Here is a 19,939-nt window from a genome sequence, read left to right as displayed (position 1 = left end):
AGAAGGAAGGAAATCCAGTTACACATTACCACAAGGATGAACCTTGAAGACATTATGCTACATGAAATAAGCAGTCAATAAGCCAAAAATAAGCCAAAAACACCAATGCTGTATTACTCCAGTTATATGAGGTGCCTAGAGTAGTCCCATTCATAGAAACAGAAAGTAGAATGGTGTTAGGAGGACTTGAAGGGAGGGAGAAAAGAGAGTTATTGCTTAATGGATACAGAGTTTCAGATTTGCAAGATAAAAAAAGTTCTGGAGATCTGTTTACAACAATGTGATTATACTTAACAGGACTGAACTGTATATTTTAAAATAGTTAAGGAGGGCACTTGTGATGAGCACTGGGTGTTGTATGTAAGTGATGAATCACTAAATTCTACACCTGAAATTAAGGTTGATTCTTTGTTTAAAAAAAAAAAGTTAAAATGCTAATTTTGTGTTTTTTCACAACTAAAAAAGGTTAGAGTTGCCTTATTCATTACACCAAAAAAGTAGAAACTAGCCAAATGTTCATCAGCAGAATGATAAACAAATTGTGATATATTCATAAAATGAAATAATACTCAGCAATTTAAAAAAAGGAACTTCTGTTACATTCAAAAACATGAATTGATCTTAAAAAGTACTATGTTGAAAGAGAAAAGCCAGGCACATAGGAGTATATATTGCATTATTTTGTTTATATGAAATCTAAGAACAGAAAAAGACTAATTTATGATGATAGAAATCAGAACAGCAAGTTGCCTCTGGGCTAGGGGCAATGACTTAGAAGGGAAATAGGGAATTTCTAGGATGATGGACACATTCTATATTTTGTTTTGGGGAGTGGTTACAGAGATGTAGGCAATTGTCAAAATTCATTGACTAGAACATCTAATTAATCCTGAATAAAAAATCTATTTTAAAAACACAATGATACTACGTGAAATAAGCCAGTCACAAAAAAGACAAAGGCTGTATGATTCCACTCATATGAGATAGCTAAAGTAGTCAAATTCACAGAAACAGAAAACAGAATGGTGGTTACAAGGAGTTGGAGGGGCATGGGTAAGGGGAGGTATTTAATGGTTACAGAATTTCAGTTTTGCAATATGAAAGAGTTGTGACAATGTGTTGCAAAATAATGTAAATATACTTAACACTAGTGAATTGTATACTTAGAAATGGTAAATTTTGTTATGTTTTTATCATAATTAAAAATAAAGATAAAAGGGGTGCCTGGGTGGCTCAGTTGGTTAAGTAAGTGTCCAACTCTTGATTTCAGTTCAGATCATGATCTCAGGGTCAGGAGATCCAGCCCTATGTTGGGTTCTGCCCTGAGTGTGGACCCTGCTTGGGATTCTCTCTCTCCTTCTTCCTCTGCCCCTCCATCACCACCCCTGCTGGTGCGCTCTCTCTCTAAAAATAAAAAAAATAAAAAATAAAAATTTTTTAAAACCAACGAGGGGGTACCTGGCTGGCTCAGTTGGTAGAGCATGTAACTCTTGATCTCAGGGTCGTCATGAGTTCAAGCCCCACCTTGAGCATAGAGATTACTTAATAAAAAAAAATATTTTTAGGGGCGCCTGGGTGGCTCAGTCATTAAGCGTCTGCCTTCGGCTCAGGGCGTGATCCCAGTGTTCTGGGATCGAGCCCTGCATCAGGCTCCTCCACTGGAGGCCTGCTTCTTCCTCTCCCACTCCCCCTGCTTGTGTTCCCTCTCTCGTTGGCTGTCTCTCTGTCAAATAAATAAATAAAATCTTTTAAAAAAATTATTTTTAAAACCAATAAGATAGCCCTATAAACCCACTACATTCACTAAAACTATAAAGACTGACAGTATCAAATATTGCTGATGATGTAGAGCAAAGGGAACTCTCATAACTTGCGTGCAGGAAATTAAAATGGGAAAGGTTTGATAGAGTCTTATAAACTTAAACGTACACTGTACTTTAACATAGAAATTCCACTCCTAGTTGTTTAACCAAGAGAAATTAAAATATGTGTCCATAAAAAGACTTGTAAAAAAAAAGAGAAAGACTTATAAAAAGTGTATTCCTAGCAGCTTTATTCATATTAGACAAAATTGGAATCAGCCCAAATGCCCACCAATGGGAAAATACATAATTAGATTGTGCTGTATTCATACGATTGAATACCACTCGTCAATGAAAAGAAAAAGCTATTTATACACACACAATAACATGGATTAATATCAGTTGGGATGCTGTATGATACCACTTCTATTAGGTTATAGAAGAAGCAAAATTAATGTAAGATAGGAAAAACCCTAGAACAGTGGTTCCCTCTTTGTGGGAGGGGCACAAATTTACTGAAGAACACAAAGGAACTTTCTGGAGAGAATGAAATGTTTCATATCAGGGGTCAGCAATCTTTTCCTGTAAAGGTACATACAATAAATATTTTAGGCTTTGAAGATCATATACTGTTTCTGTTCCATAATCTTTGTTTTCCTTTTTTGTTGTTGTTTTTACAGTCATTTAAAAATGAAAAAACATTTTTAGCTCCCACGCTGTGAAAAACAGGCCATAGTTTGCTGATCCCTATTCCATATCATGATAACCGTGTACACTGTATGGGCATATGCCTTTATCAAAATTATAGATCTATAATATGGGCATTTCAGTGTGTATAATTGTACCTCAAAAATAGAGAACTGCAAAATAATAACAATAGCAATAATAACCCAGTTAGAGATGAAATAATAATGGTAGAATGTTGATAATTTTTGAAGCTGGGTGACGGGCATATGGAGTTTGGTTATATTATTCTGCTTCTTTTGTATACTTTTGCGATTTTCCAAAGTAAGTTTTTAAAAAGAAAAGAAAAGAAAGACTTCCAAGATGTAGCTGAAGCAGTATTTAGAAGAAAATTTTTAGCTTTAAGTGACTATATTAGAAAATAAGGAAGGTTTCCAGTTTACAAAATTAGAAAGAGCAACAAATTAAAAACATAGAAAGTGGGGGTGCCTGGTGGCTCAATAAGTTAAGTGGCTGCCTTCAGCTCAGGTCATGATCCCAGGGCCCTGGGATGGAGTCCGATGTGTGGGGCACCCTGCTCAGTGGGGAGTCTGCCTCTCCCTCTCCCCCCTGCTAATGCTCTCGCTTGCTCTCTCTTTCTCAAGTGAATAAATAAAAAAATCTTTTAAAAAACTACAGAAAGTAGAATGAAGGAAATAATAAGAATATAAATCAATGAAATAGAAAGCACACTTACACTAGAGAAAAATAAAAAAACCAAAAGTTGATCTTTGGAAAATATTTTAAAAATTGATAGTCCTCTAGCAAAACTGATCAAGAAAGAAAAAACACAAATTATCAATATCAAGAATGAAAAGGGGGCATCACTATAGATCCTAAGGCTACTTAGAAGATTGCATGAGCATATGAGGTACATCTTTGTGACAGTTTCACAGCATATATGAAATGGACAATTTTCTTTTAAGCCATAACTTACCAAAAGTGGTAAAAAGGAAATAAACAGTTTGAATAGTCCACTATCTATTCCCAAAATCGAACCTGTAATTTAAAATCTCCACACAAAGAAAAGAGCAATAAGAATCTATTTAAAGAGATTTAAGTAGAAAATTGACAAGATCAGATTCTATTTTGAAAAGAGATTTAAGTAGAAAACTGACAAGATCAGATTCCACTTTGCAAAGTGGAGAAAAGATTTGAGAGTGATAAAAGTAGATGTGGAAAGAGTAGTTAAAGGACAATTACCAGTGGTTTCCAGGGATTAGGGAGAGGGAGATATGAATAAGAGGAGCACAGAGGATTTTTAGGGCATTAAAACTATTCCTCATGTTACTATTATGGTAGATACATGTCATTATACATTTGTCAAAACCCATAGAATTTACAACACCAAGAATGAGCCCTAATGTAAACTATGGACTTTGGGCGATAATGATGTATCAATGCATATCCATAAGTTATGACAAATGCACCAATCTGGTTCAGGATGCTGATAGTGGGGGAAACCATGCGTGCAGTTTGGGCAGTGGACATATGGGAACTCTGCACTTCCTATTCAGTTTCGTTGTGAACCTAAAATGGTTTTTTTTTAAATTACTTGTCGATGATAGATGATAGATAGATAGATAGATAGATAGATAGATAGATAGACAGACAATTGCAATAGCTCTGGTGGAAGTTGATGGTGGTTTGGAGCAGGATGGTAATAGTCAAAATAGAGGAAAAGAAGAACACTGGAGATTGAAGGAGCATGGAGAATCTTTGAAGTATTGAGTTGTAGAAAGTGAACTAACCAATAAAATATAATGGACTTAAAGGACAGTGGTAAAGGACATTTTAAGAAGAGAAACATGAATTTATAGTGAAAATAATATACCTTGTTGCATGAGTTTCTGTTACAATAATTTGCTATTTGAGTATTGGCCCACTGCCCAAACTACACATATGGCCTCCCCTAGTATCAACATCCTGAACCAGAGTGGTACATTTGTCATAACTGACAGACACACTGATACATCATTATCAACCACAGTCTATAGTTTACATTAGGGCTCATTCTTGGTGTTGTATGTTCTATGGGTTTTGACAAATGTATAATGACATGTATCTACCATAATAGTAACATGAAGAATAGTTTCAATGCCCTAAAAAATCCTCTGTGCTCCACTTATTCATACCTCCCTCTCCCTAATCCCTGGCAACCACAGGCACAGAGAAAGTCAAGAGTTAGGATCACCCAGAATTTGGATTCTGTAGATGTGTTTGACCAAAAAGTCAGAAATAAGAATGTGTTCATATAATGGATTATGGAATCTAAGATGGACACAAAAGAAGACAAAAGAAGGGTTTGTGGGTTGGAAGAAAGCAGAGGTCAGTAGACAGGAAGACCTGATGTAAAATACAGGCACAGGTAAAGAAAAGGAGGATACAGTCAAAGAGTACGATGTCTGAATCTACGATTTTAGAGGTAAAGTATTTTCAGCAGCAATTATAGATGATGACAAAGCCCAAGGTATAATGATAGCAGTGAATGGCCAAAGTGGGATGGAAGAAAAGATGATTAAAGATTATATGGCAAAGAACTAAGTAGCCAAGGTATTAGGTGGCACAGGGGATATGCCAATCAGTTGTTGATGGTGGTGAAGAACATGAGCCTGGGAGATACAGCCTGATTTTCCTACACACACTTTTGCAGAAATTAAGGTCCTAAAGGGATATTGAAAGTCATCAGTCCTTTGGCCTTCTGACTCCAGCTGTTTGCCTCCAAGAACATCCATCTCATTGTGCAGGGCTCTTTTCTATAGCTGGCTCACCAAGATCTCTTTTCCAGTCTGGCTCCTGGTATCCCGTCCCAACATTTTAAGACCTTGAAGGCACATAAGTGGTCAAGACAGTGTTGGACACACAGTGATGGCACAGTCAGTTCCATCTCATGCTTCATAAAAGCACTAGAAAGGAATTGGGGCCTTTCACATGGTAAATTCTGGAAAACTCTGGCCTTCTCCCTAGAGTTGAGTTGCCATCTGCACCTGACATGGCCACATGAGTCAATAAGGGGACACGTAAAAAGATATCGTGAGAATAATGGGAACCAGTTTTCTCACTGTTAAAGAACAGAGTCACAATATGAAAAGGGGAAAAAACAAAATGAACTCTGTGGCATTCAATTATAATTGGAACTATTAATATGAATTCATGGTTTTAGATAGATGATATAGAGAGAGAGATTTGAATAAGATTAAAATCCATACATGTACACTAATATAAATATATGAATAAATAAATAAATGGTAGAAAAGGTAAGACTCTTTCTTACAATACAATGCCAACCAATAAGCACAGAACACTGGAGTTAGAAAATCAATGGGTACCTCTGAAACCAATATAAGACATTATATGTTAATTAATTGAATTAAAATTTTAAAAACGTTTAAAAGAAGAAAAAAAGAAAATCAATGGGTGCTAGAATTAGTGAGCAAAAGTTTGATGAAAAAGATACTTACCCAGACTTGAAGTATCTGTTTACAGATTATGTGCTAATTACAACGGGAAAAAGACAGCAACAATACTGGAGAAATTTAGTAGATTTTGAAACTACCTAAACCAAGTAATCAAAATTAACATCACAATTGGGACAACTGATATTGTGGGCCTCCTGATAAAAAGCACTGAAAAGGACAACACATTGTTTCTGCAGTGTTCTGGCTAAAGATGCATAACCTAAATCTAACCATGAGGACCGTGGAATAAACCCAAATTGAGGCACCATCTACCAAATCACTGACCTGAATTCTTCAAAAAAATATCTAAGTGAAGAAAAAACAAAGAAAGGCTGAGAAACTGTTCCAGATGAAAGGCACTAAGGAGACATGACAACTAACCATAGTACATGATCGTGGATTGGGAACTGGCCTGGGGAAAATTAGCTACCCTGTATTTTGACCATTGATAAAATTAAAATATGGACCATAGTTATACAGCATTGTATCAATGTTCAATTTTCTAATTTTGATAATTATACTGTAGTTCTATATAAGAATGCCTTTTTTAGGAAATACACACTGATGTATTTAGAGGTAAAAGGGTGGGATGTCTACACCTTATTCTGAAATGGTTCAGAAAAAACAATATACATAAGCTTATAGAGAATGAAAAGTATTTAGGCAAAATGTGAACAATTGCTTAATCTGGGTAGGGTATACAGAAATTCCTTGAATTATTCTTGCAGCATCTCTGTAAGTTTGAGATCATATCAAAATCAAAAATAACGCCAAAATCATGGACACATTCTACCTTAGGTCAATACCTATCTTCTTATTTCCATACTTCTAGTTAATCAGCTCCCCTAAGTTTGACCCTGTTTGGCTCCCGACTTTGAAGTTATCTCTCTCTGTTTAGCATCCTGGATCATCAAACCAGTGTGGGATTGCCTATTCTAGCTCTGACGTTGGTCCCCCTTCTGGATTCATCTCTCATTATTTTACTGTCCACTCCAAGCATCAAAACCACATGTAAGAGAAATACCAAATCATAGCATCTCATCGGATCCCAGGGATACATCCTGTCCACAGCGAGCCACATATCTCCCATTTCCTCCTTTCCTTTGTTTTCTCACTTGTACAGTGCTCGGGATGTAGCAGGTGTCTGATTCATACCTGTTGGATTGATTTGAACTTGCTTGCTTCACAGATGTGAAGGAATCTATTATTACTTTCTAAAACTCCCACTCTCATGAGTCTGGAGGAACCAGAGACAGTCTCTGTGAATTTTTTATGGACTCAAAGCTCAAGGAGGAGCCAAGATTTTAAATGGTTTGGGAGGAATCATCCTTATCCCTGCCTCATCTACACACTACTTCTTTAAACAAACCATCCAAGGACTCTTTCAACATAATTGGTGGGACTCGGGCAATCACCAATTTGTTTTTGCAAGTAGTAATTACAAGATGACTTTTCTAGGTGTGGCAACTGGAGATTTTGAATGATTATGGGACATATACTTAATAATAATCCTAATAGCTACCATTTTACAAAGCAGCTGTATATCAGGAAATGTGCAAGATGCTTTATGTGTATTATCTCTTTTAATCCTCATGCCAACCCTGGGAAGTAGACTATAATATACTTCCTTTACAAATAAGGAAAGTAAGGCTCAGGGGGTTTAGGTGACTTGCCCAAGTTAAAATAGCTCTTAAGTGGGTAGAGCTAGAAATTGAATCCTTCATGTCTCTTTGACTTCAGAGCCCATACTTCTGCCATAGTGTCACATGGTCATATGAAGCCAGTAGCAACCCTGCAGTTTCCCCACACTGACTTGTTAAGGGGTCTTCATAACAGCTGGTATTAGTTACTTTGGAGAAAGGATTGGTTTTAGTGGGAATGTACATAAAGGAGGGTTTCTCATACTTTTTCAAACATATCACTTGCACTCGATTTGATGGACTTAATGTCTCCAAAACCTCCAGAGGGGAACTTTTTCAGCCACACCCAATCACCCTAGAAAGAAAAGGCAGAGAGGAGTGATGAAACTTAGTTGCCAACAGCTTTAGAGCAATGTCCCTTCCACAGGAAGGGTTTATAATCAGACCATGAACTCAAACAGGCTTTGTTCTTCCTCCATCACCCTCCACCACATGGACATTCTGTATTTGAGCTAAAAATGAAGTCATGCAGGGATGCCAGGGTGGCTCAGTCGGCTAAGCATCAGACTCTTAATTTTGCTTCAGGTCGTGATCTCAGGTAGTGAGATTGAGCCCTGCATCAGGCTCCATGCTCAGCGGGGAGTCTGCTTGAGATACTCTCTCTCCCTCTGATCCTCCCCCCCCCCGCTCACTTTCTCTCTCTCTGTCCCAATAAATGATAGATAGATGATAGATAGATAGATAGATAGATAGATAGATAGATAGATAGATCAAATCTTTAAAAATGAGGTCATGAAGAGAAGTAAAAGGTATAAATTCCAATTAACTAAAGACAGGGAAACCATTGCAGGTATGAAGACCCCAGAAAAGGAATAATACCACTCTCTGCAATGACTCCCTTCACTAACTGCAGAAAGTGCTAGGTCATTTCACTTATTCGTAGCTAAGTGATGTAGCACCAGGTTCCCCGCAATTAATGACGATGGTTGGTGGTTGCAATTCTTACTGCCTTGAGGCATCCGTGGTGGGAGATATAAGGCAGGAGATGTAATGCAGCCAATGTTTTCTGCATTTACCTTGTTCCATTTTTCTCTTGTGGGACAGGCCATTTTGGGGGCCTCTTATGCTTCAATCATAAACCAATTGGCTTCAATGTAGATTAAACATTTCTTATTTGGATGCACAAATGTACTACTGTAGTAATACGAGTAATCTAGACTCTTTCAGAAGTCTGTTTCTGACTTTTTAAGTACAAAGCAGCTATTTCTAAGGCTGCTGTCAAGTCAAAAACAACAATTATTTTATTGTCTTCACTTTAACATCAGCGCCTGATAATTTTCTTCTCCATGCATAGCCTCAAGGATTCATCAGTCAACAAGCCTTATTTAGTTTCTGTTCGACCTGAATTTTTTTTAAAAAAGCAATACAAATATAGACTCCTTTTTCTCCCTGCTAATAATAATGACTTGAATTTGCACAGCACTCTTTACCCTTCAAAGTGCTTTCACATCTATTACCTATAGCCTGGAGATCCCATTTCAGGCTGCACCAATTTGTCATCAAGTAGAGATAATAAAGCAGAGAGCTCCGTGCAGTCAAATTCCAAGAATAAGAGAGTGTAACCACTCTCTTATTAAGGAATATATCCAGCTGTGGCCCTGCATCTGGAGACCTGCCAGAGGCAAAGGCTAATAACGGGAGCTGCAGGCATCTGAGCTACATGCCCGCACTTTGGGTTAGAGGGCCTCTTCGAGCCAAGGAGCTTGAAACCCTTTAACTAGGGAATGGCTCTCAGAGGCTTTCGGCAGTTGAACAGAACTGTGCCAGCCAGGCTCAGTGCCCACAGAGTCCAGCAAGGTTAGTCCAGGATCTGCCTGCCTGCAGCAGAATGGTCAAGCACGAAAGGCAGCCTTCCAGGTCTCTTGCTCAGAAATTGTCTGAGCGTGCCCCCAGAGAAGCTAGCAGCCTCACGGTCACCTGGAAACCGGTTAGAAAGGCTGAGTCTCTGGCTCCACCCCACACTTACTTCCTTAATGCTAGAAGTCATGAGGGCCAGGCAGGAGCTCGGAAGTTTTAGCCTGCAGGCGACATGGTCCTTTAGAGGAATCAAAGCCAAGGTTGAAGCCAAAAGAAAAAAAAATTCCAGCTAGGAATTCACAAAATCAGCAAATGTGTGGGGTATACTGGTGGGCAATAAAGTCTTTCCAGCACCTTCGCAACCATATTACCCGGCCCGTGGTCACTACTAGCTGTTATGGCACGTTTGTGCTAATTTAGAAAGGGTGCTTTCCCTCAAGGAAAAATAAATAAATAAATATACATGTGAGAATATTATTTTACAGCTGGTGGCAGCCATGCGATGTTGGGCAACAGCCCTGGCTGTATACCTACATCCGCGTGCCACACTCTCATTTCCTCATACATCCTCCAGATACCAGGGAACACATCCCACTGGCAGCATGGCTGCTCTGTATACCATCGAGCCCTGCCTGCCAGGTGGAGCCTCTTTGTCAGGTTTGGAGTCAGGCTATAGAGATGGAGGAGAGAAGCTAAAATTGGACCTCCAAGAATATTGGGCAGGAGAAAGGAGTAACCTCAAAAAACTTCTGGGGAATAGTCAAGGTAGCATATAATCAGGTGCACATATTTCTACCAGTGACTATGTATGTTCATAGTCGAGTGTGCTAGTATAAATGCAGATATGAGAAGTAGCCCCCCACTGCCTCATTCCCGAACTAGGCTGGGAGGTCAGGACCTCCTTGCCTACTCCTGCACCACTCTCATATAAGTTAGTATATGTCTATAATGTGAATAGCACCCTCTTAAATACGGCACCCTTGTGCAGTGCACAACCTGAACATCAGTACTGGCAGCGCTGACTCTGCCTTTTGCCAGTACATGATACTTTCTTCCTGGAGTCAGCCTTATTACAGACAGGGGTTAGCCTTCTCTCTGGTTTATTAACTTTTAGAGGTAATTAAGCCGATTTTTTTTTCCAGCCAGATCACCAAATTTGAGAGCTGGAAAGGGTCTTGGGTATCCCTGTTCTAATCCCTTCATATTTTGATAAGGAAACTGAAGTCTGAAGAGATGAAGTGACTTGCCCAAGGTCAGAAGGCTAGGTAGTAACCGAACCAATGTCTTCCACTTTCCACTTTATTGTTCTTTTCTCTCATGGCTTTCTTTGGTTTGGGGGATTTGTGTGTATTTATTTAAAGATTTAAATAATTCTCCCAAACTTTATAAGCAAATTTTTACTGAGTCTGTGTGTGTCCTACTTCATGAATAATGAGAAAAAGGAAGGAAACGGGCAGGTTTTATCTTCACCACACATGCATTATTTGTTTTGTTTTTTCTTTTAAGAGAGAATGATAAAAATACTTCATTCATCATTCACTTTTTAATTAAGAGGAAGAAACATCAAACTCTATCTGCCAAAGTTTTTAGAAGTAATTTAAAGTCCATCAGTTTTGCACTAAGGCCATGGAGCATTAACTAAGAGTCAAGAGAACTAGGTCCTGGACCTGGCTGTGCCTCAAATTCAGGGATAGCCTTAGAGCAACCACTTCGTTGGCCTGAGCCCCAGTTTTCTAAAGGACAGAGCTGGGCAATTCTGTGATGAGAGAGGTGGTTGGTGGAAAGGAGAAGGAGGGTAGAGACAGAGCTATGTGAGATATAGAAGAAGGTGGGAAAATAGAAGAAAAAACGCTCTGGGAAAGGAAGATGAATGGGGAAGGTGTGCAGGGAGGGGGGAAGAGAAAGGAGACAAGGAGGAAAACGTAGGGAAAGGTTGAGAGGCAGAAGGAGTCAGAGATGAAGAGGGAGGGTAAGTTCAGTGGGTTCTCGCTGAGCGTATCAGGGTTGCATTACTTCCCACCTCACCCTTCTCCCCCAGACTGTGGCTATTAGAGCAGATGGTGACATGTTCCCACCACATCTGCTATTCCCAGTTCTCTCTCCCCAGCGGTCTGCTCATCTGGCTTTTCTCTCCTCTCTCAAAGAGGATCTATGAAATAAGGGCATAAGGTGAGGCATCTCTGTGTATCTGTATCAGTGTCGGCCAATGTTATGGCACATCCTAGGGAAGCCTGTTGTTTGCTCTTAGCCGTCTGCTACTCCAGGCACATGGAACTTGCAGATCTTCCAATAACAATTCTTACGAAAGTCTGATTTATTTTAAACAGGAACTAGATAACGAATCTTCTTTAAAACGCTCTCCAATAGAGGACCGTTTCAGAAGGCACACTGAACCTCTTTGTTTGATCTGTTGATACAGTTAACTTACGCTCCTTCCCAGAGTCCTCTTCAGCCCCAGCCAGGCAGTTTTCCAGCTTTAGCTATCTTCCTTTGCACCCTGCCATCAGCCTAATCTTGACTTCATGGTGTGGTATTATTCTCACTAACGCCCTCCTTTTGTGCAGATAAAGGCCCCCTTTGGCCTACACAGTTCAAAAATACTCATGATCTGACTGAACAATGGTCATTATGGGAACTAATTCAACTTTCTGCCTCCTTCCAAGATGAGAAAATATCTGACAGATTCTTAAAGGCCAGTTACATAGAGATGTTTATTTTTTCCCCTCCTCAATTCTACACTATAACCTCGTCTCCACCAAATAAAACATACCACAATTCGACACATAAATTCTTCCACAGAATCAGAGAGTCATAGCATATCTGAGCCAGAAGAGGCCTTCGAAATCTCTTAGTCCAGCCACCCCCAGCCCTAGCTACACACATAGGGAAACTTGAAAAAAATTCCAATGCCTGAGCCCACCCTACACCAACCGAATCAGAGTTATTAGCAGTGGAGGCTAGGCGCAGGTATGACTTTCAGTTTCCCATGGAGATTCCAATGAGTAGCCAAGATTAAGAACTTAGTTCAACCCCTCATTTTACAGATGAAAAACCAAGAGACCGCCTTAGGTGCCTGAGATTTATTTCAGAATCTTAGAGGTGTCAGTGCATTCCTAAAGCCATCTGCCCACTGCATTTGACATTTAAAAGCTATGTAATTATCTTGGTTTTGGTCTTTGAGAGAGTAGAGCGGTCAATTCCCCAATACCACAAGTTTACATTTGAAGCAAATCTCCTCTTTGATTAAATGAGCTTCAAAGAGAGATACAGAGGTTTCCTGCTACAAATTTAAGTCAGACACTCAGGTACACTAAGCAAATATATACCATGCCAATCTTGGCATTTTAGGCGTCTGTCAATTATTTGGCCAATGGAGGAGAGCACTCACTTGGAAAATTCAATACGTTGGACAATCTAAAACCTCATTCTGTCCTGTTTTGGACTTTCTTTGTAGTTATTATTGAAGTTGAGAGTGTTTGCTGCTTTTGGGAGTATCTTCAAACAAAACAAGGAAACCACACTGGGAAGGCATCACTTAGGAGGGACTAGTTTCCCTCTTACCCCCTGCTTAACTCTTTCCTGCTGAGAAAAAACAGTTCATCTCTCCAACTGTTGCAAGTTTTATTCTGGTTGCCAAATTCCAGTATCTTAGAGCAAGGGGTCAGGGGTGGCCTCTTAAAGCTTGTAAGACAGAAACTTAACTGAAATTTTTTTTTAAAAAAAAATCTATTTTACACAGCGAAGGTCACCTGTTACTCCAAAAGGCAACAGGCTGAGAAAAAAAAAGAAATACTTTTTAAAAGATTTCAGTAATATCAGAGGATAACAGGTATAAGAAGAACAACTAGGATTTGAAGGGAAGGGTTTGTCCAAAACTCTACACAAACATGTTTCTAGACATTCCATCACAAACAGGTGGCTCAAGAAGTCATTTCTTCTGTTATTATACCCATCTCTTCTAGAATGAGTGACATGGTTAAGTGTATGGATCCACCAACTTTTTTTTCCACAAGCACAACAAATAGATGGATTTGAAAGATCAATGAAATTATAAGGAAGGAGATTAGTTGCTGAGGAAAATCATGGTCCAAAAGGTCAGCCAAACAAGTCTAAGAGTGGATAACAAACAAAAAACTGGAAAGGCTTTCCAAAAGGTTTCCAAAAAAACCCAAGACTAAGTCCTAAATCACTGTCTCATTTTAAAACCCAAGAAGGCAGCAGATGAGATAGCTGTTGGATAGCCTACCTCATAAATTGCTATGTTGGAGTTTTCATAGGTAGCTGGAGTTAGACTCCCTGAGGAAAAGGAGAGCCTTGGGGACCTCCCACTTTGGACTTCTGAGGTGATCTGGAAGCTTACACTGGCACGACTTCCTCTCTGTGAAAGGATTAGGGAAAAAAGGTTATAAACAAAACTCTCATGATTTAAGACAAAGCATTGAACTATGGTATAGATACTATGCTTATTTGGCTTTTCTTTTTCTTTTTTTTTCCTCAGAGAGTAACTATATGAGTTGAACTTTAAACATGAGATTAATTTTGCCTATCCCCCCGCACAACTTTTTTTAGGCTAGGGTTGCTATCATGCTTCACCACCATATACCACAAAAGAAAGGTAAATGTTCACAGGTCCCTCCATCTCCTAGAAAGGATTAGATCTCGGATTTGGGGGATGCCTAGGTGTCTCAGTCAGTGAAGCATCTGCCTTTGGCTCAGGTCATGATACCAGGGTCCTGGGATCAAGCCCCACCTCAGGCTCTCTGCTCAGTGGTGATTCTGCTTCTCCTTCTCCCTCTGCCCCTGCCCCCCTCCCCACACTTGTGCTCTCTCTCACAGGCACACACTCTCTCTCTCTCTCAAATGAATAAACAAAAAATCTTTGGGGAAAAAAGAATCAGAAATTGGGGGGGGGCAGAAAAGAACACCAGTCATAATTTAATCCAGGATCCTCACTCTATAGACAAAAATAAGAACATAAACATCTAAAATTTGGAAAAAAATCAGTAGCAGAACTAGCACATAATCCCACCCTTCTGGCTCTCAGGCCTGGCTCCTTTTGTTATACTATCTTGAATGGCAGCCTTCTTTGTGCAGGCAAGATTAATGGCAGAAGGTATCCCAGAAAGCAATAAGACAGTAAAGAGTGAGTAGATCGTCTGCCCATGACTTATGAGTATGATGCTTGAATGGGTCAAGTTCCTTATTCCTTGATTGGTTAACTTGTACACATAAGTCTGGTAGGAGAGGACCAGGAAGTGCACCATTAAATGACAAGAGGAAGAGTTATCTGTGGTAACCTTTAAAATCGACCAGCTTTATCTTCAACTAAACCAGCAGACTTATTTCATGTGAAGAAATCATAAATCAACAGGTTCCTCATATTCTTCTCCACGTCTCCAAATGTGCCTTTCTTGGAATTAACAGCAATTCAGAGCCAGCAATTACATTTGGTATTGTCTAGGCTAGGCCCCACCCTCCTCAACTCTAACACCCCCATTTTATAAAGAGCAAATAGAAACCTAGTGAGGGATATAGGGACTGGAAGAGGAATGTGGATGTTATAATTCCCGGTCTTGTGTTTTTTCGAACACACCATACTCTGTTTCACTCTTGCTTGCCAGTAAAAATGAATCTTAAGTACTTTCACATACTCTGCTCTTAACGGTCCTTGATAAACTGAAGACCTCTAGTTGATTTAGCCCCGAGTTAAGTTCATTCTACCAAGACAAGACTATCATGAAGTTCCAAGGCACTAGTAAACTATACCCAGCTCTTAATGTGTTGAAATCCCAACAGCTCGCGATTCAGACACGATGTAAAACTTGACTCCTCACATAACCCTTGCATAAACCTGAACTCTCCTCAACAGAGCGAGGCCAGGGAGGAATCTACTTCTCTTTCATTCTTTATTTTCGTATCTCAGCAGGAGCACCTAGATCTGTATGTTGAGACATAGACCTCTCCGGGAAGGGGCACAGGAGAGAGCAAGAGAATCTGCCAAAATCCACATACATTTGGGCTTCAGCTTTACTTTCTTCTAAAAACTTCCTTTCCTGACCTGGCTTCTACTGACCTGCCAATTTTTCTAGACTGAATTAATTTTATATTCACCAAGAGTTTACACTTTCAGACATTCCATTTGGATGGAATTCTTGGCTTGGCTTCTTGACTGATTAGACACAGCCAGCTGCAAGTTTGTGACTACATAACAATTAAGGAAAATGTATGCTTCCCCTACCTTTTCCCATCAGAAACTCTGATACAAGCCAAATGCCAAAAGGGATCTGGAGGCCAAGAGCTATGTTCTAGAATAATGCCATCCTTTTCCACCAGGGCCAAAATAGTAAAAAATAAAAGAAACATTCCCTATGAGGCTATCAATCCCTGTTGCTCTTCATTTTTCTCACTCATGCAGTGAAAAGTGATTACTGGGGTTTTTTTTTAACTCTCATTATGTCAAAATGTATGCACAAGTGAAAGAAAGGATCTATTATCATGAACAAGATTTTAAAAACTTAGGTACTTTGTTCATCTGAAGGTAGCACTATTCTGTTATTTTTGGTGATTTTCTGAGATCCCGTATGAAACCCAAACACATTTTGTGTCTCAGTAGGAGAGAGAGCAGGCACAGGTGGGGCTTAGGCACACTTGACCGCACTATTGCAAAGCCTGTGCAAGAGAGGGTTAATTCAGCCCGAAATTGATCTGTGTTTGTTGTTTTGACACTTGAGAGCCAAAATATCGAGACAATCGTCATGAACTGTCATTTTGACATGGATACCACCACAGAAGTAGGATTTTAAAAAACAGGTTTATTGCTCTTGACCAAAATTTTAGTAAACATTACTACATTTGAACAACGACTTCTAATCATCTGCTTTTATTACTGATTACCCATTTCTGGATAAAATACGTTGCCATAGAATTAAATACTTGTTTTCTTAGTATCGGGTTATCTCTTGGGGTTGCTTCAGATCAGTATCTGCCCCTTTTGATTAAGATGGGAAATTTCATACAAGGCATATGGGGTATGGCAAATCCAGACAAATTCTACCACCCAGAGTGAGTCCCAGGGTCCTCTGGTGGTTTCACAACTAGAGACTAACATCAATACGTTTTTATGGCATGAGGGTGGAATGTAGCTTTCAGCCACAGTGATAATTTTGGCATTCAGCAGTACATTTCCAGGAATATGATATCAACCTTACAAAAAAAATTGATGATTTAAACAAATAAGAGTCAGGGTTGTCATTGAGAATTAAACTAAACAGCTGAACATTTCATCTGATTCCAGCTGCACAGAGTATTGCCATGTAAACCCATCGCCACCCAGCCAACTAGTTCAAGTGTACCTTTCAGTACCACATTTAGGCAAATGATCAGTTTGGTCACAAAGATCGTTAATTCTCAGATCTGGTACACTGGTTTAGCAAAAGTAGCTACAAGTAGCTTATGGAGGACAAATATGATGTGCTTGCATTCTCTCCTTACATCCTGCTACCACTGTATTAGAACTTGCAAAAATGAATGTCTTTATGTTGGCCACATAAACTGGGCACAAAGGGGCATCCTCTCCCATTACTGCTACAGTTGACAAAACTCTTCCCCACACTTTCTTTTTTCCAAGCTTTTGTTTATGCTGTTTTCTCTGCCTATAGGGGTCAGGAAGGTAAATATAAATTGGTGACATAGGCTGAATATAAAACAGTAGAGAGTAATAGGAACTGAGTCAAACTGCAGAGTGCATGCTTCTTCTGAAAAGGGCAACTACTACTAAGTCCCGACCAGTTGCCACGATGATACCCAAGGCTGACAGATATTCCAACCTTTAAAAAAACACCCAGAGGGGCGTCTGGGTGGCTCAGTAGGTTAAGTGTCTGCCTTTGGCTCAGGTCATGATCTGAGGGTCCTGGGGATCAAGCCCCACATCAGGCTCCCTGCTCGGTGGGGAGCCTGCTTCTCCCTCTCCCTCTTCCTCTTCCTGCTGCTCCCCCTGCTTGTGTGCTTTCTCTCTCTCTCTCTCTCTCTCTCTCTCTGCGTGTGTGTGTCAAATAAATAAATAAAATCTTTTTTAAAAAATAAGGAAATAAAAAAAATTAAAAATGCCTAGATATCCAAGTTTTTATGTGCAATGTCCCGATTTCAAAATTCTGGCTACTATTTTTTATAACTATAAATGTCAAACAAAAGTGGTTACCAGTTTGTGACCTGTGACCTAGACAAATCCTATCCATCCTTGTTTAAGACCCAGCTTTAGTGCTGGGTCTCTAAAAAAAGTTTCTTCCACTGATAAGTCTCCTCTGACATTTACCATATTTCTAGTGTCTTTTATGCAATATGGCAGCTATCAGCTCTCTTGTGTGGTATAATTAGCCTGTCTGACTTTACCTATAATCTCTTTGAAGGCAGGGACTCTGTGCCATCTCTCACAAAGCCTAGCCCAGGGCCAGGACAGGCATTCAGTGAAGAGCACCAGTTGTAACATAATCATCATCAGAACAGAACACCCAGGGACATTCAACCGATTTTTCACAGATTGATTCATTCACCAAACTTTTATGAGCACCTATTACACTATCTGCACGAGGTCAGGGGCTATGGGCTAACATTAAGAGAAACTGTACCTCTGCCCTTGAGGAATCAGCAATCAAATGTGGAGTTCAGATATACTAAAGAAGGGCTATACGAAGTCAAAGCTACCTTATTGGTCAAAGGGCACTGTATCACTTTCACAAAACTGTTCTAAGACAGCACTATCCACTAGAACTGTAACCTGAGCCACACATATATTTTAAGCTTTCTAGTAGTCACGTTCAAAAATGTAAAAAGCAGGTGAGATTAATTTTAATGATATGCTTTATTTAACCCACTACATCCAAAGCATTATCATTTTGACATGTAATTAATATGTTTTTTTAGTTTAATGAGACATTTTACATGTTTTTGTACTAAGTATTCTAAATCCAGGGTGTATTTTACTCTTACAGCACATCTCAATTCAGACTCACCACGTTTTTCTTTAAAAAGATTTATTTATTTACTTATTTATTTATGTGAGAGAGAGAGACAGGGACCGAGAGAGTGTGAGTGGGGGGAGGGGCAGAGAGGGAGGGAGAGAGAGAACCTCAAGCAGACTCCACACTGAGTGCGGAGCCCAACACGGGGCTCAACCTCACCACACTGAGATCATGACCTGAGCCGACATCAAGAGTCAGACGCTTAACTGACTGAGCCACCCAGGTGCCCCCAGACTTGCTACATGTTAAGTGCTCAGTAGTCATTTGTGGCTTGTGGATACCATATTAGACAGTGAAGCAAGAGAAGGGGGTGCTCCTTACCTTACTGCCAAAGTGGGGATTGATAAACGTCACATCCTCCAAAGTCAGTAGAATTCTGTTGGGTCCTTTAATCAACTGGATTTTATTTATACGATGCCTGAAACAAGTGTAAAATCAGAGGGTCACATGGGGGCTGGGTATTTTGCAAACCCAGGATAAATTTGCCCCATGATAGAAGTTTTAAAATATACAAGATAATGTGGGGGGACTAACCACACATAGATCTTTACCTTAGTACCCACAGCAAAGAGAAATAGCAACCCCAGTTCTCACGACTTGCAGAGTTACAGAGACCAAAAGAGAAAAATGAAGATACTATTGAAGAGGCACCAAAGGGGAAGGGTGAGGGTGCTGCACGGGGACAGTAAGGCAGACTAATAAAATGGTGATCCCTTATCAAGAGAACATTCAAAACAGCACCTTGTAATACTTGTAAAGAACTTACCACCCTTTCTCATATGCCACAGTATATATTCTAATAATACCCATGCCAAGAAGCATGTATCTCCATTTTATAGACACAAAAACACATTAAAGAAACAAAACAAAATTAAGCAAATTGTGAGATTCCCCTAGCCCGAGGCAGAGCTGGGGCTCCAATCCTTGGACCCTGGCGGCAGGCCCAGATTTCTGCCCACAAGACCACTTGTCTTGCGAAGTAGCATCTATGCGTTGCCAAAGCAACAGGTTGAAAAGTGGAAAAATTCAATCAGTTGGTTGCTTTGTCTACATGATTCCAAACAAGTGGGCTGACTGAGTTTTTTTTTTTTCTTTTACTGAATTGGTCTCTTGTCTGAGCATTACACAGACACAGTTTAAACCCGATTCTCTTCAAACATGCCCATTAATTTGCAGCAAATGTAATTATTTCCTACGAATCAATTACTAGACACACAGAAGTTTTTGATGTCTACCCGCACAGCCAGGTAGGCCATCTCAGCTGAGCCGACCAGGCAACTCGAGGACCTGAAGGATACCTTGGATTTAGTCTGCGTGGTTGTTTTGTTCCGTTTTGTCTTGGGGACGCTGACAGCTACAGTTTGGCTTCGCTTTTTCCACAACGCCTTAATGGTCACCCTGCGGAATGTATTAAAGCCGTGCCAGAGTGGGGAAAACAACCA

At 39.8% G+C, this 19,939-nt stretch overlaps 1 protein-coding gene across 1 annotated transcript in view; it reads right to left on the bottom strand.

The window, feature by feature from the left end:
- GUCY2F (guanylate cyclase 2F, retinal) overlaps positions 1–19,939 on the bottom strand; it is a 122,278-nt gene that overhangs the window by 73,842 nt on the left and 28,497 nt on the right. Inside the window, 3 exon segments of the mRNA XM_008709304.2 lie at positions 7,889–7,978; positions 13,727–13,858; positions 18,819–18,915. Of these exon segments, the coding sequence (XP_008707526.1) occupies positions 7,889–7,978; positions 13,727–13,858; positions 18,819–18,915 (319 nt within the window).

This window comes from Ursus maritimus (assembly GCF_017311325.1).
Source record: "Ursus maritimus isolate PB19 chromosome X unlocalized genomic scaffold, ASM1731132v1 scaffold_X1, whole genome shotgun sequence".
Taxonomy (NCBI): domain Eukaryota; kingdom Metazoa; phylum Chordata; class Mammalia; order Carnivora; family Ursidae; genus Ursus; species Ursus maritimus.
The sequence above is the reverse complement of the archived record's forward strand: the minus strand, read 5'-3'. Positions and strand labels throughout refer to the sequence as shown.